This window comes from Triplophysa rosa, linkage group LG12 (genome assembly GCF_024868665.1).
Source record: "Triplophysa rosa linkage group LG12, Trosa_1v2, whole genome shotgun sequence".
Taxonomy (NCBI): domain Eukaryota; kingdom Metazoa; phylum Chordata; class Actinopteri; order Cypriniformes; family Nemacheilidae; genus Triplophysa; species Triplophysa rosa.
In genome coordinates this window covers 6,009,631-6,033,532 of record NC_079901.1, presented here as the reverse complement: position 1 = coordinate 6,033,532, position 23,902 = coordinate 6,009,631, and the positions used below count along the sequence as shown (strand labels likewise).

The following is a 23,902-nucleotide window of genomic DNA, read 5'->3' as shown; positions in this document are numbered from 1 at the left end:
TTTGGCCATGCAATATGTGCAGTACAGTGCACCGTCAGTACTACAAGAAAAATGTGCAGTTTACGTAAAACCAAAGCATACTGTTTTAAGCTTTTTTTAAACCCCTAACGCTCATCTCTGTTTGTGCTCTAAACAATACATCTAATTGTGCTGGTTGTTGAAGAAAAGAGTTAGACTTTACAATATGGTTGTATGTATTAACATGAGTAATTACACTGCTAGTTGGAATGCTTGATTCTGATTGGCCAGTCGCGACATTTTCAGGTTCGTTATTCCCAGATAACAACCTCTCAAAACTAAGAACACACGGTAACCCGGATGCAGCAAATCATTTTGACAGGTTTTTTTTTGACAAATTAAATCTTTTTATAACATATATGACATTATATTTATATAAATAATTAAACCAAATTGCCTGTTTGTGACATTTGAATGTCGTTTCTTACCTTAAAACCGAAAGTAAACGGCTTTTCCACACGGAAGGTCTGCATTCGGTAAAAATGAGCTAATAAAATATTTCAAATTCACATTTCATGTCCAGTTTTTTCTCATGTGGCAAGTAGCCGTGTAATAAGCGGGATAATGTACAAGCGGATGGCTGTTATCGCGAAATAAACCCCTTCAGTGTGATGCAAGACCCTCCGCTTCACGTCGGGTCCTGATCACACTGTCGGAGCTTATTTCTGCGATAACAACCGGCTGCCTGTACATTATCCCTTATTTAATGCCTTAGCTAACATGAACTAACAATGAACAACACTTCTAAAGCATTTATTCGTCTTAGTTCATGTTAATTTCAGCATTTACAATACAAATAGATTTTTAAAATTAAAAGTCGTTAACGTTAGTTAATTCACAGTAAGCTAACATGAACAACTGTATTTGCATTAGCCTAATTAGCATTAGCAGAGGTGCTTAAAAACTTTATTTAACTTTATTTATTTAAAATATTCAGTGTTAGCTATAATGCATTTACTAATGTTACTGTGACAAATATAATGTTTCGCAAAGTGTTACAAAGAAAAGTTATTTGTTTTTTAAAAGTATTCAGGATTACGGTTCTTATCTGTTGGATAAAACTGGTGACAAAACCCCATAGACTTACAGTGAAGCAGGGGACTTGAGGATGGGTTTGTTAGACTTACTGTAGGTTAGACCAACACAAGCTCAATGTAAAAAAATGTCCACTATTTTACAATGTGGCTAATTTGGCTAATTCGTATGAATTCGTACAGTCTCATCCGTGCATTTTAGTGCGATGTGCTTTCGTGCCAGTGACGTTAGGATTAGGGGTGGGGTTTAGTTTTTTCTAGTAATCATCAGTTTTTGTATAAATTCACAACGTACAATTCATACGAATTAGCCACCTAGTAAAATAGTTTCGAAACTCCCGTGAGATCAGGTTGGTCAGACCACACAAAACCCACCTGGTTAGCTGATGGTGACTTTTGAAAATCATCTGTAGTCTTGAAACTCTCTAATCTTTTTTAAAATCTTGTTTGGTCTTTTTATAGTTTTTTTGCCAGACAGTACAGTGTAGAGTGACAGGATGAGAGAGAGGGGTGCAGAAAAAGACCACAAATCAGGATTGGAACACAGTCCTCTGGACCACCGGCGCTGGACCACTTTTTTGGCACTTTTTATTTATTAAGACTGGACACATTGCAGGTTGGAATCAAATGTAAATATTCCACAAAAGCACCGCAACAAAGCAGCATCCACTGTTCACGGTCCAAATAAAGCCTCTGTTACCTCACATGCTCCCACTCAGAGCCGCTCTTGAGATGCAATAAAGAAGTAGTGCATTTTGAAATTTACATATGACCTTAGAATATACGATAACTCTAAAATTCACAAATTGTATATCTGTCTGAAAGGCTGGGAGCTCAAGTGTGAAAGCCATCTGAATGCAGACACGAGCATCTGAAGAAGCAGTTCTTCTGTGGAAACTCATCTTCTTTCATGGCGTTTTTGCACTGAAAAAGTTGTACTCCCAAAGATATGAAGTAGCACACGTGAAAGATAGCAGTAATGCACATTTACAAGCGATTAAGACAGTTATATCAAAAGCTGTCTGTTTTACACCATTGTGACGGTCATGTACATGACCAGGTGCTACGAAAGGTTCTTCACAGCAATGCCATAGAAGAACCTTTTCCACAAAGAATCTTTTGTGACACAGAAAGGTTCTTCATATGTTAAAGCTTCTTTATTCATGGCATTATGAAATGTACATTATTTTTATTATAAGAGTGATGTAGTAAAATACTCTCACTGGAATGTATTGTAGATATTGTAGAAAGAGATGTAGATGTATTGTAGAAAGAGCCAGAAGTAAAATACGATACTCAGCTCCATGCATTTCCAAACATGCTGCTTTATTTTCTGGAAAGGAGAAGTTGAATTCATAAGAATCTTCTCACAGATGTTTTCCATTAGTTGCTCAAAGGTTCAAAATAAACATTGTCATGACTCTGCTTCCTTAGTCATGTTTTTCTTGGTCCTGTAGCAGAGCCATGACAAAGTCTTTGGTTATGTATGTGAGTGTCCAGCCGGCCATCCAGCCGGCGTCAAGCCATGTCCAGCCGGCCATCCAGCCGGCGTCAAGCCATGTCGAGCCGGCCTTCCAGCTGGCGTCAAGCCATGTCCAGCCGGCCTTCCAGCCGGCGTCAAGCCATGTCCAGCCGGCCTTCCAGCCGGCGTCAAGCCATGTCCAGCCGGCCTTCCAGCCGGCGTCAAGCCATGTCCAGCCGGCCTTCCAGCCGGCGTCAAGCCATGTCCAGCCGGCCTTCCAGCCGGCGTCAAGCCATGTCCAGCCGGCCTTCCAGCCGGCGTCAAGCCATGTCCAGCCGGCCTTCCAGCCGGCGTCAAGCCATGTCCAGCCGGCCTTCCAGCCGGCGTCAAGCCATGTCCAGCCGGCCTTCCAGCCGGCGTCAAGCCATGTCCAGCCGGCCTTCCAGCCGGCGTCAAGCCATGTCCAGCCGGCCTTCCAGCCGGCGTCAAGCCATGTCCAGCCGGCCTTCCAGCCGGCGTCAAGCCATGTCCAGCCGGCCTTCCAGCCGGCGTCAAGCCATGTCCAGCCGGCCTTCCAGCCGGCGTCAAGCCATGTCCAGCCGGCCTTCCAGCCGGCGTCAAGCCATGTCCAGCCGGCCTTCCAGCCGGCCTTCCAGCCGGCGTCAAGCCCTGTCCAGCCGGCCTTCCAGCCGGCGTCAAGCCCTGTCCAGCCGGCCTTCCAGCCGGTCCCTGGGAGACTCCCAGGGTCAAAGACTGTTCCCCCCAGGACTCCTCCTAAGTCCCCTAGGACTCAGCGCCCTCGAGCGCAGCCGGGGACTGGGACTGTTCCCCCCAACCCTTTTGGACTACCCCCTATGAACTCTTGTTTTGCCCCACCCCCCCTACCATGTTTGTTATTTTTGTTATGCCACCCCAGTCCTGTAGTCTTGTTGTCCTGTCTACCCCTTGTCATGTTCACCATGTTTGTCTGGTTTTTGTCTTTGTCTCGGTCTGCCTTGTCTTGTCCGTCTACCCCTTGGTGAGCACCTGGAGGTGCTCATTAAAGGGGGGGCTTCTGTCATGGCTCTGCTTCCTTAGTCATGTTTTTCTTGGTCCTGTAGCAGAGCCATGACAAAGTCTTTGGTTATGTGTGGAGAGAAACATATTATTGTCCGTTTGACAATAATATACGTTCTCTCCAGTGTCTTGTCATTGGCCCCATTCCTCTTGTTTCCTCGTTATCTTTCTGTGTTTAATGTCCCACACCTGCCCCATGTCGTTATCCCTCGTTTGTCTTCCCTATTTAAACCCTCATGTTTCTTTGTCCTGTGCTCGGTCATTGTGTTTGGTGCGTTGTGTACGTACGGTGTACTGTGGTCTAGCTGGTGTTGCTACCCGTGGTCCTGTTCCTTGTCCTGTTCGTGTTTTGTGAGTTTTGTTCATTGTATTATTTAAGACGTTTGGTCGTGTCCTTTAGTTTAGTTTATAGTTCTTGTTTTTATTTTGCCCCCTCGTGGGAAGTCTTTTGTTTTATATATATTTCTTAGATTCGTTTTCCCCATTGTGGGTGTTTTGTTTCTGTTTTGGTTTAAATAAAGATATCTGTTAACCCCTTCACTGCCGTTGCCTGCGCTTGGGTTCTTTCTGCCAGTTCGTGACAAAACATCATAAGTAGACCATACATGTGCTCTGTATTTGAGAATTCTGTAGCTGTATGATAGATGTGTGTGGATCGAAACAAGTCTAAAAATCTTGTCTTGAATAACATTTGGTTTTGCATTCATTGGCTCTGTTGTGCAAATATCTGGAATGCAGAAGGGATTTGAGAGCTACGGTGTAGGACAGACCAAATAACTTGTTTCAATATGTTCCTTACAATCTACCGAATGTCTTCCGAAGACTTGAAATATAGCGTACAAGTGATATGACTACTTTCAATATGTTTTTTCCTACTTTTACTGAGCTTGACAGACATGGTCAGTGTCGTTGTATAAAAAAGCGCTCACCGACGATTCTTTTCGCGGCTTGGCAATGACACGAGGGTGAGAAAAGATTTTTCCTTTAATGAGTCAGCTCTGAGGCTTAACAGAGCTAGATTTCTGTCTTCACCTGTCAGGCAATGAAATCTTATTAAATGTTGACCCGTAGACCTTAGACGAGTTACATTCAAATGGCAGTCAAGGTGACTGTGCAGATTTTCAATATGAGATCTGAAGAAAGCTTTGTGCTTTGCTCCTCCACCGTACCTCTGCTGAGAACAGAGATCAATTCATCTTGCGAGCTCGTAAGCACGAATGATGAAGTATAAAATCCTCTTTAAGCTTAGTTGGTGCCGTTTTATATGCTTTGGGGTGACAGTTCACTTATTTGCATGCAATACATCAATTTAAGCTTAAACTGTATACACAATACCTACATATCTCACTGGAGTACAGGAACAGCGTCTGTGTGATAATGATAAAGTATTAGATTGCCACCTAATGGTCTGGTAGACACATGACAAGCTGACGCTGGACCTAAAAATAATAAAAACTAAAAATAATAAAATATAAAAGAAATAAAATAAAAATGAATTAATATACTAATATATATATATATAATAATAGATATTATAATGATATATATTATATAATATATATATATATAGACAACAAAATATTAAACCAAGTGGCATGCACACTTTGCCAGAAATAATGAACAAAAATGGCTCCGAAAAAAAACTGAAAAATACTATGATTGTGTTTGCAGATGTCTTGTGGTTTGAAAAAAAAAATTTCCTTAGCTCTGTATACTGTGATAGGCTATATGAGACCAATTTTCTTTTCTTGCACTCATGCTTTTTGTTGTCCTTATGTCCTTCCAATTGCTTCCATTGTTTCCCTCATCTGTAAGTCGCTTTGGATAAAAGCGTCTGCTAAATGACTAAATGTAAATGTTTGGCATTTTGTTATCTATGACATATTTTTGATTCAGTAGATAAACACATAATTTTTTTCATACTTTTGGATTTTTACAGAGGTCTAGATCACAGACTTGCACATGAATGCGAATTAATTGCAAATAACAAATTGCTGCTGTGTTTTATAGGAGGGAAAGAAGAAATTTGACAAGGAGACAGAGAAGTATTATTCAACACTGGAAAAACATCTCAACCTGTCATCCAGAAAAAAAGAAACAGCTCTCCAAGAGGTGAATCATACAGCAAACACTAGATTCACAAGCCTAGATTTGCATTTTCTGAAGAAGAAAACAGTACCTAAGAAATGATAGTGTTTAAATTTGATATTAGTTTAAGTGAAGAGATTCACTTAAAAAAGAGACTTTTTAAATGTAATGTTGCATCGGAGATGTTGTCAGTATTGGACTGCATATTCACTGTACAGTGTACTGGAGGCTATTAATAGTGAAATGTATAAAGAAAGACAAGACAAAAACACGTTATTATTATTAAAAATATCGCAATTTTTGTGGTTGTGTTTCAGGGGTTGTTTAAAATGTCAGTGTTTTAAGCCTTTAGTTTGTGTTTTTTGTCTTGATTCTTTTCTGCCTTTCAAAGATGTTCCAGCACATTTTGTTCAACACAATTTCCTTCACATTATCCCACAGCGGTGACAGAAATTCTCAGATATAACCATTAACCATATCTCAAACACGTCCAAATGAGCGTGTGATCCTGGCAGTCATCGTCTCCGTCTGTCTCCAGGGTAACGACACTCTTTCTTCACATTGCAGGCTGATGCGCAGATTGATAAGGACAGACAACTATTTTTTGATGCCTCGCTAGAATACGTCTTCAAAATTCAGGAAGTCCAAGAGAAGAAGAAATTTGAATTTGTTGAGCCGGTAAGTACTCCATTTTGTCATGATACTGTCACCCTTATGCACACATAGAGACACAGAAATACGTATTATATGCATGTCAAATGTCCATCATGTTGTGTAATGTCATGATGAGAATGTAGCCATCTGGTCTGTAATGGTTTTGCAGCCAACAGGAGATGGCCGAGCTGTTTATGAGCAGTGAAGTCATAATCTCACTGTTCTGTGATGCCAACTTACTTAAAACTTCAGCTGTCATTTTCTGTCCTACAACCGCCTTCTCTTAACTTACACTGTTTAGCAAAAATGAAGCCATTCGAATATGTAAGCAGTTACACATTAAATTCCATAGAAGAGAAAAAAAATTCTGCAGTGAACAATCTGAAGCCCTGTACACTTGGTGTTATGATTTGTGTTAGTGGAGAGCAATAGGAGTAAAATGTGTTTGATCATAACATTTGGATGTAGTTAAAGATGTGTATAAGGGTCAAAGACATTAAGATGTCCCCAAAAGAAATGTACAAAAGTGATTTTATGTCCAAGCACATTAAATGTAAGAAGAATGTCTACTTTATGGTTTCAACTAAGTTTTTGGAGAATAAAATGTCAAAATTTGGTTGAAATAAACATTGTCATTGAGTGTAACACAATATATGTCCAAATTCAAACATCATGCTTTTTCTGACTTGTACATATTAAAATATATACAAGAATAAGGGAGCATATTACAGTTAATTGTGCTTTAAATTAGTAAAAATTATTAATTACAACTAATTCGCTTTTGGGGTGAAAGTAATTAGTCTTTTAATATGTCATAAATAGATTTTGTTGTAAATATGCCTGACAAGTTTGTTACACTCAATGACAATTTAGTGGGCATCTTCTGTAAATCAGGGAAAAATGCATGATATTTGTTTTTTGCTCAGAAAAACAAAAACAAAAATGCAATTAAATTAAACAGAAAATGTTAAAAAAAATGTAACAACAACAATTTAAAGCAGTATTACACTTATTGTTTTTACGCTCAAACCCTTTTTCGTCTTTGACCCATAAGCACATCTGTAAATGCTACATGCTGATGTATCCTGGACAACAATGAAGCACCGCCTACTCACCTGTTAATCATCACTGCATTAAAACAAGGGTTTTAAATATTGCTGGTTACTTGTGGATATCAAAGAAAAAAATAAACCAGTTTGAAAAGGTGCAAAAAACGTAATTTTACAGAATTTTACTATTATTTTTTACAGATTTTTCACGTATAATATCCCAATTTTGTGTTACAGTTTTATTAACAGATTTATCAAGTATTTTTGAAATACAGTCAAAAACTGTCAAATTACAGAAAAGGACTGCAAATTTACTATAATTTTACGGGGAAAACTGTTATATTATTTACTGTATATTTACTGTATATTCGGAAAAGTTCAGTTTTTGAAATACGGTCAAAAATTTTCAAATTACAGAAAAGGACTGCAAATTTACAAGAAAAACAGAGAAACCAATTTAATTTTACAGGAAAAAATGTTTTACTGAGTATTTATGGCCCCATAGCAGCCAGAATTGTTTTATAATGTGCCCAGGTGGAAAATTAAGAAATACTGCACTAAAATACACTGTAAATTTATATACAAAAAATAGTTCATAAACTTCTCTAAGATCTAAGTGTACTCAACTGTGCTATTTTGAGACACCATGATTAGAAGTACTAAAGACTATTTTCCACAAACTTAATGGACCCTATCGTACACCCGGCGCAATTACACCTTAAGAGTGGTAGCGATATATTCTTAAGAACGACGTAGTGTTATGAAGGTTTCGGGAAACCCAGCCCTGAGCTATACTGTTTGTACTAAATTCGAAACTATATACTAACATTTAAGATAAAAGTGACATTTTGTAATAATAACACATCATACATGACACAATTGAGTTATTAACTCTCCCGAGGTTCAAAAGAGTAACCTCTGAGCAATAATATTTTCCTCTTACTGTAACTCATACTGTAGATGGTATGTGTGCGTGTTTACTGTTGTGAACACAATCCACAGTATTAAACATGAAATAGCTTTGACATAAATTAGCTCTTTGTTCAGTTATTTTCATATTTGCATCGACTCCACCGGATGTCTAAATTTACACTCAGCAGACAGAGCTCCAGCAATAAAGCTCAACCTCGAATATGAACGCAACCGACATAACTTACATGACTCATTCCTGCATTAGGCATATTTATACGCGTAACCGAGAGCTAATGTGAGCCAGAGAATGTGCTGTGTAGATTTAGAGGGCTTTCAAAGTGTTTATCACCTGGCATGAGGTAAACAACACGCTTAATCTCCCAGAAGCACCGCAGTTTGGTCTAATGTCAGGTTTCTGGGTGTGATATCCACATCTTTGAAGTTTTCAGCCAGAACTATCCCTAAGTACAGTGTCAGGAGCAGAAGAACATGAAATGAAACGAAATGCTAATGAAAACGCCGAAGCTAGCATTTTTAGCACAAAAATAGAAGTGTAACATGCTTGCTTGTCAATATTTAGACGAATATTTAGATTTAGATTAAGTTATTAAGTTATCTGTTGACAACATCTGTGACATGCTGTCAATTACCATAAAAACAATTTCAACATGTCTCTCGGTTGGTAAAAACAAACAAAAACGTAAAATTGTTTACATTTATGCACTTATAATTAACATATTTTACACTTACAATGAACGTATACACTAGAAAAAACATGAATTGGACATTAACTATACGACAGTCAAACATATGACAAGTTTGATAAAACGGAACATTAAAATTGGTAGTTTCTTTTCTTTCTGACCAGATAGCACAGATACATCTGTGAGATGTCTACTAGAGATCTGTAAAACATCTGCTGTGTAAAAACATCTGCTAAACGTCTTAGAAAAATCAGTTTTACATACATTCTAAATCATAAACATCTTACAGACATCTTCTAGATGTCTATATGACATCTGACAGGAAACGTCTCAGAGACGTATTGCAGATGTGGTAGCAATCAAAAAAATATGTCTTAATGATGTAAATGCAGACATCGGATTGACATTTATCTTGATAGCACACATACATCTGGCAGACATCTATTTGATGTCCGCATTTACATCTGCAAGTATTTTTTATTGTTTGTACGTCTGCAATACGTCTCTGAGATGTCTCCTCCTGTCAGATGTCATATAGACATCTGAAAGATTTCTGTAAGAGTCTATAATTTAGAATGTATATAAAACTGCTCTTTCTAAGAAATTTCGCAGATGTTTTTACACAGCAAATGTTTTCCAGATCTTTAGCAGACCTCTTACAGACATACCTGTGCTATCTGGGCAGACACACTGAGGTGTGCAGGGTGTTATGATGAGAACAAACAGGGACGGGGGACTAGTATATGCAATTATCTGGTTAATTTGACATGACACCAAAAACAGAACTTGTTAAAATATATGAATGAAATAACTAACTAAAAGCTGGTTTTAATGCTTGTTTTGTCTTATTTTAAAGTCCCCCTAAGAAGCTTGTCAAGCCCACCTAGTGGTTCAGCCACCCCCGGTTTTAAAACACTTCGCCTTAGATGAGTTGTTTTGACCTGAGAATATTGTTTGACCTTTGACCTATATGTTGTGGATTTGTCAATCTTTTTAACAGTTGTTCTTTTTAACCTCTTCACACCCCTACTTTCAAAATAACACAAAAGCATTGTGAAATCCCTGTTTGCACTGACGAAAAGGGAAGAACTGTGTTTTATCTACTATGTTGTGTAACATCAATAATGTGACTTTCTTTATTTGGTTTACAGCTTTTGGCCTTTCTGCAGGGCCTGTTCACATTCTACCACGAGGGATATGAACTGGCCCACGAATTTGAGCCCTACAAACAACAGCTACAGTTCAACCTGCAAAATGTAAGTCCTCGTTCACCTTTTTCACTTTAGCCACCTCTTTGACCAGAAACGTGCAAAAGTGTTTCTGAAAATATACTCACAGAGCCGCGTGGTGTTAATAAAGGTCGCGTCACGCACATATAAGAAAGGTCAAAGCTCGACAGGGAATGACTTGGAGCTCGTGTCTGTGCTGTAACCTGCTCTGTGTCTTTAGTGCTGGTCTGTTATGAAACGCTTCCTGCTGCTTGTGTATGGCTCGGTGACCTTTCACCCCGTCACAGTAAGCTCTGGGTTTTTGTGTGCTTGCGTGTCGCGGGGTCTCAGTCTGTGGAGATCTGTGCCTCAGCTCTGCGGCCTTTATCCTCTGAGTTAATAATGCTGTGAGAGCGTCAGACGTCGCCTCTGACTGTACTTCATTATGGACACGTTGATCACAGCGATGTCTTTGTAATGGACAGGCACCTTTAATATTGTAGGAGTGTCTCAGAATGAGATATTGGGCTGTTATGTCAGTTCTCTAGAGGGAGACGGTAGAATATGGGCACATTTATTTCGTTTGTTTCAGCAACCTGGGACAGACAGAATTGTTAATGCGCTTGGTATTTATGGTTGATATTTTGAGGCGTAAATCTGAATATATGAAAGAGCTGTTTTTCTGGAGAGCACGTTGTGCAGCTAGTTTTTTTAATGTATCATGGTCCTATTGTGGTTTTTGAACATGATGCATGGAACAACAAAATATATTAAAATATATATATTTTTAAAAGATTTTTTTATCTTATGGTTTAAGTATGGGCATGTTAGCCTTAAGGATATCTTTAAACTGGTTTACTCTAAGACAATAACAAAATTCACATTTAGAATACATAAGCACTATGTACCAGTACAGCTCGGTGATTTTATGACATCATTCTGCACTTCTGCTTCTTATCAGATTCTAGACAAAATGTGAGAGAAACTGTTTGGCTATTAAAGGGGAACCACCAAATATTGTATGTCCCACCATAACTTTGTGTTTCACTGGAAGTTTTGTCAACATATCAAACAAAACTGCACATTTTAAAGCACTTAAGTGGGTCTTTAAAATACCATATACCACCTGATGCCCTTTATGCAAAGAAAATATACAGTATTTTCTTTAACTGTCAGTTATTAAATCATGTATACAGGATAAAATTTGTATATTTGAAAATATATAGAATAATACATTGTTAATATAATAAAATATTAAAATTGCCACTTTCATATATTGAAAATTATAAGCACTTGTAGTATATGGAAATGAAAATGCATTATATATTGCTTTATATTTTCCAGTTTATTCCCATATGTTTTGTTCGTAAGGAGTTATCAGTGTAACACAACAGTACATGGTCCTCTAGTCTACACATATTTCAGCTGTGTCCCCAAACAAGACAACCCAAAAATGAATGAATGAAATGGAATGAAAGGCAACATGGGATGTATGATGCTCATGATTCGTGTGCATATGTGTGTTTGTTTGTGGGATGAAGACAAGGAACAACTTTTTGAGCACAAAGCAGGAAGTCGAAAAGCTGATGAACAGAGTTCGGTCTGCCGATCAGGACCAGCATCCCCCGGGCCAGTGGACCATGGAGGGCTACCTCTATGTCCAGGAGAAACGTGAGTGCTTTACAGAGGAAACAGATGGATAAATAACCTGTGGCCTTCATGGCCAGACACTTCTTTAAAGTTTTATAAAAACAGGACTCTAGGTTATATAATATGTTATCTTGTGTATGTATTTTTATCTATTTGACCTTCTTGTGTTTTAGCTTCCAAAATCTAACTTTTGAGGAAATACCGATCCCAAATTGCTGTGTACATGTAAACAAGATTAGACTAGATTTGGTAATGATATAATTTCAGATGCCACAGTGAAGAGTTTGATCTGTGGAGGAGTAACATTGCCACCTGGTGGACTGATGCATATTTTAGTAATGTGTCAGTATATATTTGAAATGTATAAGGTTTAAATGTATATATATATATATATATATATATATATATACAGTATATATATATATATAAAGCTGCAAATTTTCATTTAATTTTCATAAATAAACTTACTTTACATTTTAAGGTCAAGTGCAGCATTCTCAACCCCAAAATATGATGTGTACATATAGTAAAGAAATCTTTTTTCGCCAAAATGTATTTGAAACATATATGTTTTGTTTATGCATTATTAATATCTGTTAGATATAAATGCACATGTGTGTGAAGATCTTTTTTTCTTTCAAAGCAAGTTACTCTTCATGTCATTTTTGTGCTGCAGGACCTTTGGGTTGCACGTGGACACGCCATTACTGTACATACGACAAGAGCCTTAAAACCTTCAGCATGTGCAACACGGAGGCGAAGGCCACCAATAAACAGGTACAGAACCGATCATGTGACTGCTGTAGGTGCCGTTTAAAGGTATCTCAAACTCTGTCTCGTCTTCACTCAGAATGGAGTCACAGCGAGTTCTTCGGAGACGTTCAAACTGAAGTCCTGCATTAGGAGGAAGACAGACTCCATTGATAAACGCTTCTGTTTTGATATTGAGGTGGTCGAAAGGTGAGGAATTTTTGATGTTGATTTTTTCCCCAATATTTCCTCGTCTTCATGCATAAATCTGTATGACTTTCTGTCTTTTATGAAACACAAAGATGTTTAAAGACATCTTTTTGGTGATTTCTTGAGTTTGGGTCACTTTTATTGTATAGAACAGAGCTGCTTATCCATTCTGTAAAATTTCTCCTTTTGTGTTTCACTTAAGAAAGAAGTCATACATGTTTACAGTGACATGAGAGGTATTAAATGAACAAATTGTCATTTTTGTGAACTGTTCCTTTAATTCTTGATACTGTTTCTCTTTTCATTTCCTGCTTTAAGACTTTAATTTCCTGTTTTATTTTTTGTCTTCTGCATGGTTCTAACTGTGTGTCTGTTTAAACACTGACTAACAATGCCTTCTTTTTAATTTTTTTACAACCACACGAGCACTTGTTTGATTACGCACATTTTACTAACTCTCAACCGATCAGATTTGTGTATTGGGAAGTACAAACCCGATTCCAAAAAAGTTGGGACACTGTACAAATTGTGAATAAAAAAGGAATGCAATAATTTACGAATCTCATAAACTTATATTTTATTCACAATAGAATATAGATAACATATCAAATGTTGAAAGTGAGACATTTTGAAATGTCATGCCAAATATTGGCTCATTTTGGATTTCATGAGAGCTACACATTCCAAAAAAGTTGGGACAGGTAGCAATAAGAGGCCGGAAAAGTTAAATGTACATATAAGGAACAGCTGGAGGACCAATTTGCAACTTATTAGGTCAATTGGCAACATGATTGGGTATAAAAAGAGCCTCTCAGAGTGGCAGTGTCTCTCAGAAGTCAAGATGGGCAGAGGATCACCAATTCCCCCAATGCTGCGGCGAAAAATAGTGGAGCAATATCAGAAAGGAGTTTCTCAGAGAAAAATTGCAAAGAGTTTGAAGTTATCATCATCTACAGTGCATAATATCATCCAAAGATTCAGAGAATCTGGAACAATCTCTGTGCGTAAGGGTCAAGGCCGGAAAACCATACTGGATGCCCGTGATCTTCGGGCCCTTAGACGGCACTGCATCACATACAGGAATGCTACTGTAATGGAAATCACAACATGGGCTCAGGAATACTTCCAGAAAACATTGTCGGTGAACACAATCCACCGTGCCATTCGCCGTTGCCGGCTAAAGCTCTATAGGTCAAAAAAGAAGCCATATCTAAACATGCTCCAGAAGCGCAGGCGTTTTCTCTGGGCCAAGGCTCATTTAAAATGGACTGTGGCAAAGTGGAAAACTGTTCTGTGGTCAGACGAATCAAAATTTGAAGTTCTTTTTGGAAAACCGGGACGCCATGTCATCCGGACTAAAGAGGACAAGGACAACCCAAGTTGTTATCAGCGCTCAGTTCAGAAGCCTGCATCTCTGATGGTATGGGGTTGCATGAGTGCGTGTGGCATGGGCAGCTTACACATCTGGAAAGGCACCATCAATGCTGAAAGGTATATCCAAGTTCTAGAACAACATATGCTCCCATCCAGACGTCGTCTCTTTCAGGGAAGACCTTGCATTTTCCAACATGACAATGCCAGACCACATACTGCATCAATTACAACATCATGGCTGCGTAGAAGAAGGATCCGGGTACTGAAATGGCCAGCCTGCAGTCCAGATCTTTCACCCATAGAAAACATTTGGCGCATCATAAAGAGGAAGATGCGACAAAGAAGACCTAAGACAGTCGAGCAACTAGAAGCCTGTATTAGACAAGAATGGGACAACATTCCTATTCCTAAACTTGAGCAACTTGTCTCCTCAGTCCCCAGACGTTTGCAGACTGTTATAAAAAGAAGAGGGGAAGCCACACAGTGGTAAACATGGCCTTGTCCCAACTTTTTTGAGATGTGTTGATGCCATGAAATTTAAAATCACCTTATTTTTCCCTTAAAATGATACATTCTCTCAGTTTAAACATTTGATATGTCATCTATGTTATATTCTGAATAAAATATTGAAATTTGAAACTTCCACATCATTGCATTCTGTTTTTATTCACAATTTGTACAGTGTCCCAACTTTTTTGGAATCGGGTTTGTAGTTGGCAAACGTGACTTTCTTTGTGTTTGTGTAAGGTTGCCTTGTTTTATTTTCTGATTGTTTTACCGTGTGTGTACCTTGTATTTCCCCTGCCCCTTCTCTGTTTATTTCAATCTAGAAATGCCACCTATCGTGGAACTCTTTTCAGACCACTGCAATTTTTCTGTAAAGTCCGGTATGTGACCAGCCCAGCGTCTTAAAGCGCAGATGCATGTTGAAGCTCATAAGTGCCGCTTGTGATCTCATGCATTCAAAATACCGCTCTGAGCAAATTTCTCACCTAATCACTTTGAAAGGATTGCATGTTGAAAACCCAACACGCTCCCTGCACTCGTAATTGATGCAAAAATAGTGTGATTTGATTTAACTGGCTGTGTGGTTTTACCCTTTCACCATCACATCGGATCTGAAAACGCAAACTATCACTTGACATCCAGAAAATGTAAAAAGCATTCTTTACTTTACTACATATATTTTAGCTCTGGTTCAAAACAGGCTACCTACCTAGGCCACTAGGTAGGCATCTTACAGGCACACTACTAATGCAAAGGGCTATTCCAAAAGGTAGGCAGAAACATTATTCTAAATCGATACCTAATAGTGTTACTAGTCATTTATATTCGTGAATTGATTGGTGATTGTGATTCAGGGTGCTGTGAAACTCATTGCTCAGATATGGAAATCATTTGACATTCTGTAAGTGAAAAAGCAATTCAAGGTTGTTTTTGACTGAAGCATGTGGGATTGACATCGATGACTCACATTTGTATTTAGCTCAATCGTATAAAGCCGTGTTTTTCAAAAAGTGCTGGTCATTGTGTGTTCCTGGGACAACCCTGGTAATGGACGTTGTTTAAAAGAATATAAATGTAAATTTTTGATATTGTTATACAGTAGTTTATCACGTCTACGCAATAACTGCAACATATACAGTATATACAGTACAAAACTAACGCATTTATACATTTGCAGTTCATGTGCAAGTAGGTAGTATATTTTATGCATTGATTTGTCTATACCAAGTTCACAAACTAATTTCAGGCTTGCAAAAACGTCTAAGCCAATCATTACCTTGTTTTCGCTCCCAACGGATTCGCCCCAAATTCATAGCATTGATTTCCTCAAAGGAATAGTTCATCCAAAAATGAAAATCCTTTTCTCATTTATTCACCTTCATGTCATTCTAATATACGACTTTCTTTCTTCTGAAGAACATAAAAGAAGATATTTTGAAGTATGTTGGTAACCAAGCAACATTTGACCCCATTGATTTCCACTATACACTGAATAACTGTACCTTAGTAGATTTTATGAAAATAAATGATTAAAATATACTTAATATAATTATGTTCCTGTTATGAACAGAAAATCTTGGGAATAAAATCTACTAATTTTGGTTGTTAAGATTTTAATTATTTTGTTTGGGTAATTTTAATTGAACAATTTATTAAGTAAATCCAACTCAATGTCTTATGTTAAACCCATTTAAATTGGTCAAATTAAGTTTACTTATTTATTTTGTGTTGAGACAACATAAATCATATTTTGTAGATATAACTACCTTGGCAGTTGATCTGTAGTTCCCAGCATGCTTTGTATCTGACTGCATTAGGAGATTAACTGTGATTTTAAGTTTTTCGTTAAGTTAAGTTCGTGTTTTTTGTTGATTTATCTTTGAGATTTAGGAGAGTTTTGGTATTATTTTTAAGTTTTTTTTAAGTTGTTACCGATGTTCAGAAGAGCGGTGCTTGTGCATATAGGCTGAGGGAGGCAGGATATTAGTCATGAAGTGTGTTATTAAACAGTAACTGTGCTAATGCCAGTACAGAGACCACCAGTCTCTTCTTACTTACTTGATGTTGTAAAAAAGTAGTATATTTCAATATGAAAGTAAGTGATCTGTGAAGTTTGAGTTAGACACATGTTTTTGTTCAGCGTAATTTTTTGTTAAAGTAACATTTACTTGATATTTTAACAAAAACTAAATGTATTTCATAAGTAGAATTTACTTTATTCTGGTTAGTAAGTTGGACTTGAATTATAGCAGCAAATTTTACTTAAAAAATGTTCGTGCAAATTGTTATTAGGATTTTGTTTTAAGTTATTTTTTTCAGTGTATGGACACAAAACCACTGAGACATTTCTCAAAATACCTTCATTTGTCATATACAGGTTTTAAATCAAATGAGGGTGACTAAATGATGAAAGAATGTGTATTTTCTTTTAATGCATGATATTAATAATTTACCCAAACATGATCACAGTTCCAAGAAATCCTAGATTTTCTAGAGACATTTGAGGATTAAAACATTGTGAAAACTAAGCTTTACAGGATCTTGAGTTAGTTAGAGTTGCAAATATGAGGTGCTAATGTTGTCTGTCTGGTTTGTGCTGTATTCTCCTCAGACATGGCATCATTACGCTGCAGGCGCTGTCTGAATCCAACAGGAGGCTCTGGCTAGAAGCTATGGATGGCAAAGAGCCGGTGAGCCATCTTTCTCACTTCTGTATTTCTTCAAAACACTCTCAGATCCTCAGGCTTTCAAATAAAACACTGTCGTATGATGGATGAACGTGGAGTTTGGAAGTGTAGACTGTGTTTGGGAGTTGTTTGGGTCAGCTTTGGCGCCCCCTAGATTCTTCTACAAGAGTGTGCAGTTAAATTAGTGGAGCTTACTAAGGATCCGTTTCTGCAGAATGTTGAGGTGTAATGTTACTGTAATATTATGCTTCCAGTGTTTCAAGATTTGAATTACAACAAATTTAAAACAAAAAAATAAATCAACTGATTATTTCGTGTCTTTTAGATCTACAATCTTCCTGCTATTCTGAGCAAAAAAGAAGAGAGTAAGTGTTTGTGATTTTAACACTGCTACAATGCTAATACTGTATCTTTATCATTTTAACATATTTTTATCGTACATCACTTCTGACCTCACATGCCCTTCACAGATTAACCGTGTTTAACACATCCTCATTCAGATAATGTATTCTGTTTCCTTTTATCTGTCTCTGCTCTCTTATTTCTTTACACAAGGTTAATAGTAATACATTGAGTAAGGGCAGAGTAAGCCATGTCCCCCTGAGTGTGACACAAGCGCAGATAAATCCATCTATTAAACATGCTGTTTTGTTTTTTGTAGCATATTTAAATGAAGCTGGCTTTAATTTTGTGAGGAAGTGTATACAGCTGGTAGAGATGAGAGGTGAGTTGTGTGTTTACTGGAGGAATGACTTCCTCAAGATATAGTTCCTGAATATCTACAGTATACTGTATTATTACACGGGTATGATAGTTATAATTGATTTTTGTAAGAGAACTTTATTTTATTATGTAAAACACGGCAGTGATGTGCATGAGTGTGTGGTTTATTCTCTCAGCAGGGCTCAGCACTATGGGTTTGTACAGAGTTGGTGGAATAAACTCAAAAGTGCAGAAGCTCATGACCACTGTCTTCTGTAAGTCACCTCACTTTTACATCATATAAATATATATGATCACCAAATCAATGATCTGGTCAATTTGACGTTTACAGTACATTTATGCATTAGACACGTTCATTCAATATACAATAGTGGAATTGACATTCAAATTCAAAATCTAACTTTAAAATGCATGCATTAATGTGTCTTTCTCACATCTGTTATACAAGTCAGTTAATAATTGTACTTTATGTGGTTTTATATGATTTATTTGAATGAATTGAGAGTCGTTTTATGTCTATCCTTGACTCACTTAACTAATCAAGGTTGATATAAGATATAGAAAGTAATTAGTAATAAGTATTTAAATACTTTTTGTAGAGAGTAATTTGTACAGTAATCTAATTACACTATTGCATGTGTAATTAGTAACTAGTAATTAAATACTTTTTCAGAGTAACTTACACAACACTGTATATATATAATATAAAATTAAAATATTTCTAGTTCTTCTGAATTACTATTTATAGATTTATAGATAGTGTTTAGGTTTCATTCTGTGAACTACTAGCTATTTTTCTCCCAAATTTCAGATAAAAATATTGTGTTTATTTGCGTTTATTTGCAAAAAAATGAAAACAAGTTCATATTCACTTTTAAGCAACACAGTAGTATTTGTACACACATTTAGGAAAAGTTCAAAAAATATTTTTTATGTGATGACCTGGGGTTTTATCACAGTTTTCATGTGTGTTGTCAGTCTGTCAGTCTTCACATTGCTGTTAGATGATTTTGTCACTCCTGAGGTTTGATTTTGTTGAAATTCAACAAACACTGAACAGGAATGGCCACAATACATCTAGAAATGCTAATTTAGCATACAAATTTTCAACGGTCTCTTAATTTTTTCCTTTATATAATATATTCATAATGGTGCATTTAAGATGGACAGTTTGTCATTCTGTGTTTCCTGGAAGTGTAACACATGGACTTTGTGTTACCAGTTGAAAGCACAAGTCGAGAACTGTTTGTTTCAGACCAGGGGAGCAAAAATATGGTTACAAATGACTTTGTATTTCCTCTGACGCAATCTACCCTCACAAACATTGTCAAGTTAATTTATTTTGCAACGTTTTTTAGAATTTGTGACATCTGGTTGCCATTAATTTTCCACTGTTGTGTCACAATAAATATCTAGCAAAGTACATCTATAAATCTTAAATTCAGAATCAAATCCTTCACAGACAATCCAGCTGCCTTTCTTTAAATCACAGTTTTCTGCAATGTGCACAGAACTAAACGTGCATAAATTCTTTTTATTTCAAATCAACAGTTTGCTTTGAAGAAAAATCCACAGTTATAAATATTTACATAGTTTGGTTAATATCCTGAATAATGAATAATGCTGTGTGTCCGGCTTTCCCCTATAGCACCCAAAGCAGCTCCAGATATGGATCTTGATCCAGAAACCTGGGACAACAAGACCATCACCAGCGGCCTAAAAAACTACCTCAGGTTAGCGAGTTCCTGAGATTACAGACTGACACGATCACTGCGGGGGAATTACTTGAAGAATATAATAATGTGCTTTCTTCTGTTGAGAAGTATGTGTTCTTGTCTTTGTCCACTAGATGTCTGTCTGAGCCTCTTATGACATACAAGCTCCACTCAGACTTTATAATGGCTGTCAGTAAGTTATAAAGTGCTTTAATAACATGTTCAATTTGTAATCCAAATACTTTAATTCATTGAATTGATAAATGGTTTGTCAGTTTGACTGACGGCGGTGTGTTTTTGACAGAATCTGATGATCAGAACTACAGAGTGTGTGTGGTTCACGCGCTGGTGCATAAACTACCTGACAAAAACAAAGAGATGCTGGAGACGTTGATCAAACACTTGCTCAAGTATGTTTTAGACTTCATTTGCAATCAGTTTAGGTATTTTAAAAATGTGAAAACCTTCATTTATCAATATTGTTATGTTTTAAGCCATACCATCCAAGTCAGTGGTTCTCAACGGGGTCCCAGCTGATGTCCAAGGGCTAATATTTTAAAATATTTTAGAGCATTAAAATACATTAAAAACCCTGCAAAACAAGATATTTCGGTAACACTTTAGTCTAGGGATGCACCGATACCATTTTTTAAGTACGAGTACGAGTACCGATATCTGTTTTCTGGTACTCGCCGATACAGATGCCTGTACCTTTTCACAACACAGTGAGACTAATAAAAATAGAATAGCTTCATACAAACAACTCCACCTTAAACACATTATGAAAAAAATAATAATTGTATGTGCTTTTCACAAATTTTCAAAGCAAATTTCAGAACAAATTTCAATCAGTTCTGGCAGTTGTCACATGAGGTATCGGTCTTTGATATCGGTGCATTTTTACGAGTACATGAGCTTAGTATCGGGCCCGATACCGATACTGGTATCTCTACTTTAGTTTATAGGGACCAATTCTCACTGTTAACTAGTTGCTTATTAGCATGCATATTATTAGCATATTGGCTGTTTGTTAGTACTTATAAACAGTGTTGGAGAAAGTTACTTTTAAAAGTAACTAGTTACAATATTGAGTTACTCTATAAACAAGTAACTAAATACGGTACTTGGGTACTTTTTGTGGAAAGTAACTGAAAGTACTTTTTGCGTTACTTTTGCATTACTTTTTCTCACCTACTTGATGCTCATGCTTTTCCAGACTTTGCTGTTCTATAGTGTTTGCAGTTCTTAGTGTTGCATAATGCATAATAACACTGTGATGCATTTAACAATCCTATATAGTCTATAACACACCTTTATTTTCTTTAAAAAACACATTTCAAATATTTTCTGACCAGTAGTCCTCCACCTCATCAGAGCTCTGCCTACTGTTGACACTGTTAACTTCGGTGTCACTCTCCATATTTATTGTGTTTTGACAGCGCGGCTAGTTGCACAAGATGGCGCCGGTGAGCTTTTGGGACGGCAGAGTCGTTTCCAGTCGTATAACACTGTGTGGGAAAAGGAGGATTTTTGGCGGGCAAATATGGGTGGTTTTTTTTTTAGATTTAAAAAGTATTATAAGCGATATGACAGATCCTCTTTGCATTGCTGAGCACTTTGTTGAGCCAAAACAACCTGATAGTGTTATACGAGGCATGAGACCATTGATTGCTGTTGCATGTCATGACTTGCGCTAATTTCGCGATCTGAAAGTTATCTTCCAAACATGATCAGCATTTGCAGGACAATTGATTGCTGTTGCGACTCGTGACTCGCGCTAATTTCACGATCTGAAAGTTGTCTATTGAGCATGACCGGCATTTGCAGGCATTTTGTCCATGGTGGCGAGTGCGGCCACACTATAGCTCCGCATCTGAGCTCTCGCCTCCCATCGCTGTGTCAAGGGTTGCCAGATTTGCGTAACAAAAACGAAGCCGGAACACTGCAGCACTGCAGACATGGCAACACTGCCTATGTCTGACTAGCGACTGTTTCTGCGCAAGCATGAGCGATCATGTCTACACTACTTTTAATTCAGAATTTCACTTCTGCAGTTTAAAAAATGATTGGACTGAAAAGTAACTCAAGTTACTTGAAAAACAAAGTAACTCGAGTATTGATATGTAAATTTATAAAGTAACTGCTTACATTACTCGTTACTTTAAAAAGTATTCTGATTATGTAACACACGTTACTTGTAACGCGTTACCCCCAACACTGCTTATAAAGCACATATTCTGCATGATCATATTCTACATCCCTAATCCTACCCAATACCTAAACCTAACTACCTTACTAACTGTTAATAAGCACCAGAATATTTTTTAGTTTTAGTTTATTGAGGCAAAAGTCATAGTTAATGGTTTGTTAATAGCAAGAATTTGACCTTAAAATAAAGTGGGACAGATATTTGTTGTTATTTTGCCATTTTTATAATGAGTAAGTGTTTTTAAAGTGAATGTCAAGCTCAAAAATATTTTATTGGGTAGAAATTTTGAGTTTTTGTGAGTGGGAGGGGTCTTTGAATATTGTTGAATACAATGGGGGGGCCTTGGAGTCAAAAAGGTTAAGAACCCCTGATCTACGTTCAAATGTTAGACTGTGATTTAATTAATGTAATGATCTGATGTATGTGTTAAAATATTCTGTGTGTTTTGCTCTTCAGTGTGTCCACTCACAGTGACAGTAATATGATGACTGTGTCTAATCTGGGTGTGATCTTCGGCCCCACACTGATGCGCTCGCAGGAGGAAACTGTTGCTGCTATGATGAACATCAAATTCCAAAACATTGTGGTCGAAATTCTAATAGAAAATTTTGAAAAGGCAAGTTACTCCTGGACAACACAAAGTTTTAAAAACATATGAAAACATGACTCTTTTAGACAGAACTAAAGAAATGTTTAGACTCATTTTAGCACAGGAGCATTAAAGTTTATACTGTCGGTCAGTGCCGATCCTAGACTTCTGGGGGCCCTATGCAAACCTTTGTGAGGGGCCCTTGTCGTAATAGTACAAATTAGATGAGCATAACTGTAAACTATAAGATATAACATGATAAATCAATTAACACACTTAAACAAATTAAAACTGAAAGACAAAAAACCTTTAACTGACAGTAAGAACAATTAAGTATAAATTAAATTCACATTTTGATTCACATGTAAATAATCCTTTACCTAAAGTAATGCATGGCTCTGGAACCATCTAGCTTTTTACTAATCAAATGAGTGATTAACAAAAATAAAACATAAAATATAGTTTACTCAAGAAAGCTAAGCATTCGAAAACAAAACATATAAATTATTCTCGAAATGTGATGACGCAAAAATGACATATTATCATGGGCAAACGAAATACAGTGGTGTGCATTATAGCTGAGACTTACATGAACATTGTACAGCTGGTTCACGACTATCGAACATCCACAGTCAAACCAACTGTTTTGTAAATATGTACTTGCATAAATTGACAAAACTAAATAAGACTTTAAAATAGAACACAAACACATGCCTTCTAGTTCTTGTTATTTTGCTTCATGTTGTTGCCGTTTTTTCTGCTACATACGGATAGCTTCATTTTGAAGACATGTAAGACGCATCATCACATTATGCGCATGTTGTAACGCAACGTAAGGGTGCCTTGTGCAACGAGAGAAGAAAAGTTAACTGTAACAAAGTTCAATGTAGGGAAGGAAGGAGGCAGGAACCGGCGAACATTTAAACAATAAACTTTAATCAAAAATAAACAAACAATAACACGGAAGTAAAAGGCCGGCAGCCACCTCACGGTCGACTGCCGGCCACACAAACATAAATAAAACTTAACATTTCCGGGCCCGGTCATCTCTCGTCGACAGTCCCGTCGCTCGTCCTCTTATGCTCCCTAGCTCCCCGTGAGGCATGCGGGACCGGTGCGCGTACAGCTGATACTCATTATCACTCACGCCACCGGCCCCGCCTTCCTGCCCCACGGCTCTCGTCCCACCTTCCTTGCTACATTAACGTTGCCAGGGAAAATAATGAACGAGAAACAAGGCTGATTTACTTTCTACGGGTTTAATAAGTTCTCACGTCGTCATCTCGTCAGCATACATTCGGGC

General features: G+C 37.3%; 1 protein-coding gene across 7 annotated transcripts in view; it reads left to right on the top strand.

Annotated features, from left to right (window-relative positions):
• LOC130562961 (rho GTPase-activating protein 42) overlaps positions 1 to 23,902 on the top strand; it is a 104,613-nt gene that overhangs the window by 67,825 nt on the left and 12,886 nt on the right. For 3 of the 7 annotated variants that reach the window (XM_057348321.1, XM_057348315.1, XM_057348314.1), the window contains exons 5-19: positions 5,581 to 5,682; positions 6,226 to 6,336; positions 10,129 to 10,233; positions 11,727 to 11,856; positions 12,512 to 12,612; positions 12,686 to 12,795; positions 15,000 to 15,056; positions 17,288 to 17,366; positions 17,689 to 17,728; positions 18,025 to 18,087; positions 18,263 to 18,340; positions 19,735 to 19,819; positions 19,936 to 19,994; positions 20,106 to 20,211; positions 22,467 to 22,626. In XM_057348321.1, the coding sequence (XP_057204304.1) occupies positions 5,581 to 5,682; positions 6,226 to 6,336; positions 10,129 to 10,233; positions 11,727 to 11,856; positions 12,512 to 12,612; positions 12,686 to 12,795; positions 15,000 to 15,056; positions 17,288 to 17,366; positions 17,689 to 17,728; positions 18,025 to 18,087; positions 18,263 to 18,340; positions 19,735 to 19,819; positions 19,936 to 19,994; positions 20,106 to 20,211; positions 22,467 to 22,626 (1,386 nt within the window). The remainder of the gene's footprint in view (positions 1 to 5,580; positions 5,683 to 6,225; positions 6,337 to 10,128; positions 10,234 to 11,726; positions 11,857 to 12,511; positions 12,613 to 12,685; positions 12,796 to 14,999; positions 15,057 to 17,287; positions 17,367 to 17,688; positions 17,729 to 18,024; positions 18,088 to 18,262; positions 18,341 to 19,734; positions 19,820 to 19,935; positions 19,995 to 20,105; positions 20,212 to 22,466; positions 22,627 to 23,902) is intronic. The other 4 variants (XM_057348317.1, XM_057348316.1, XM_057348320.1 and 1 more) reach the window with 2 other exon arrangements.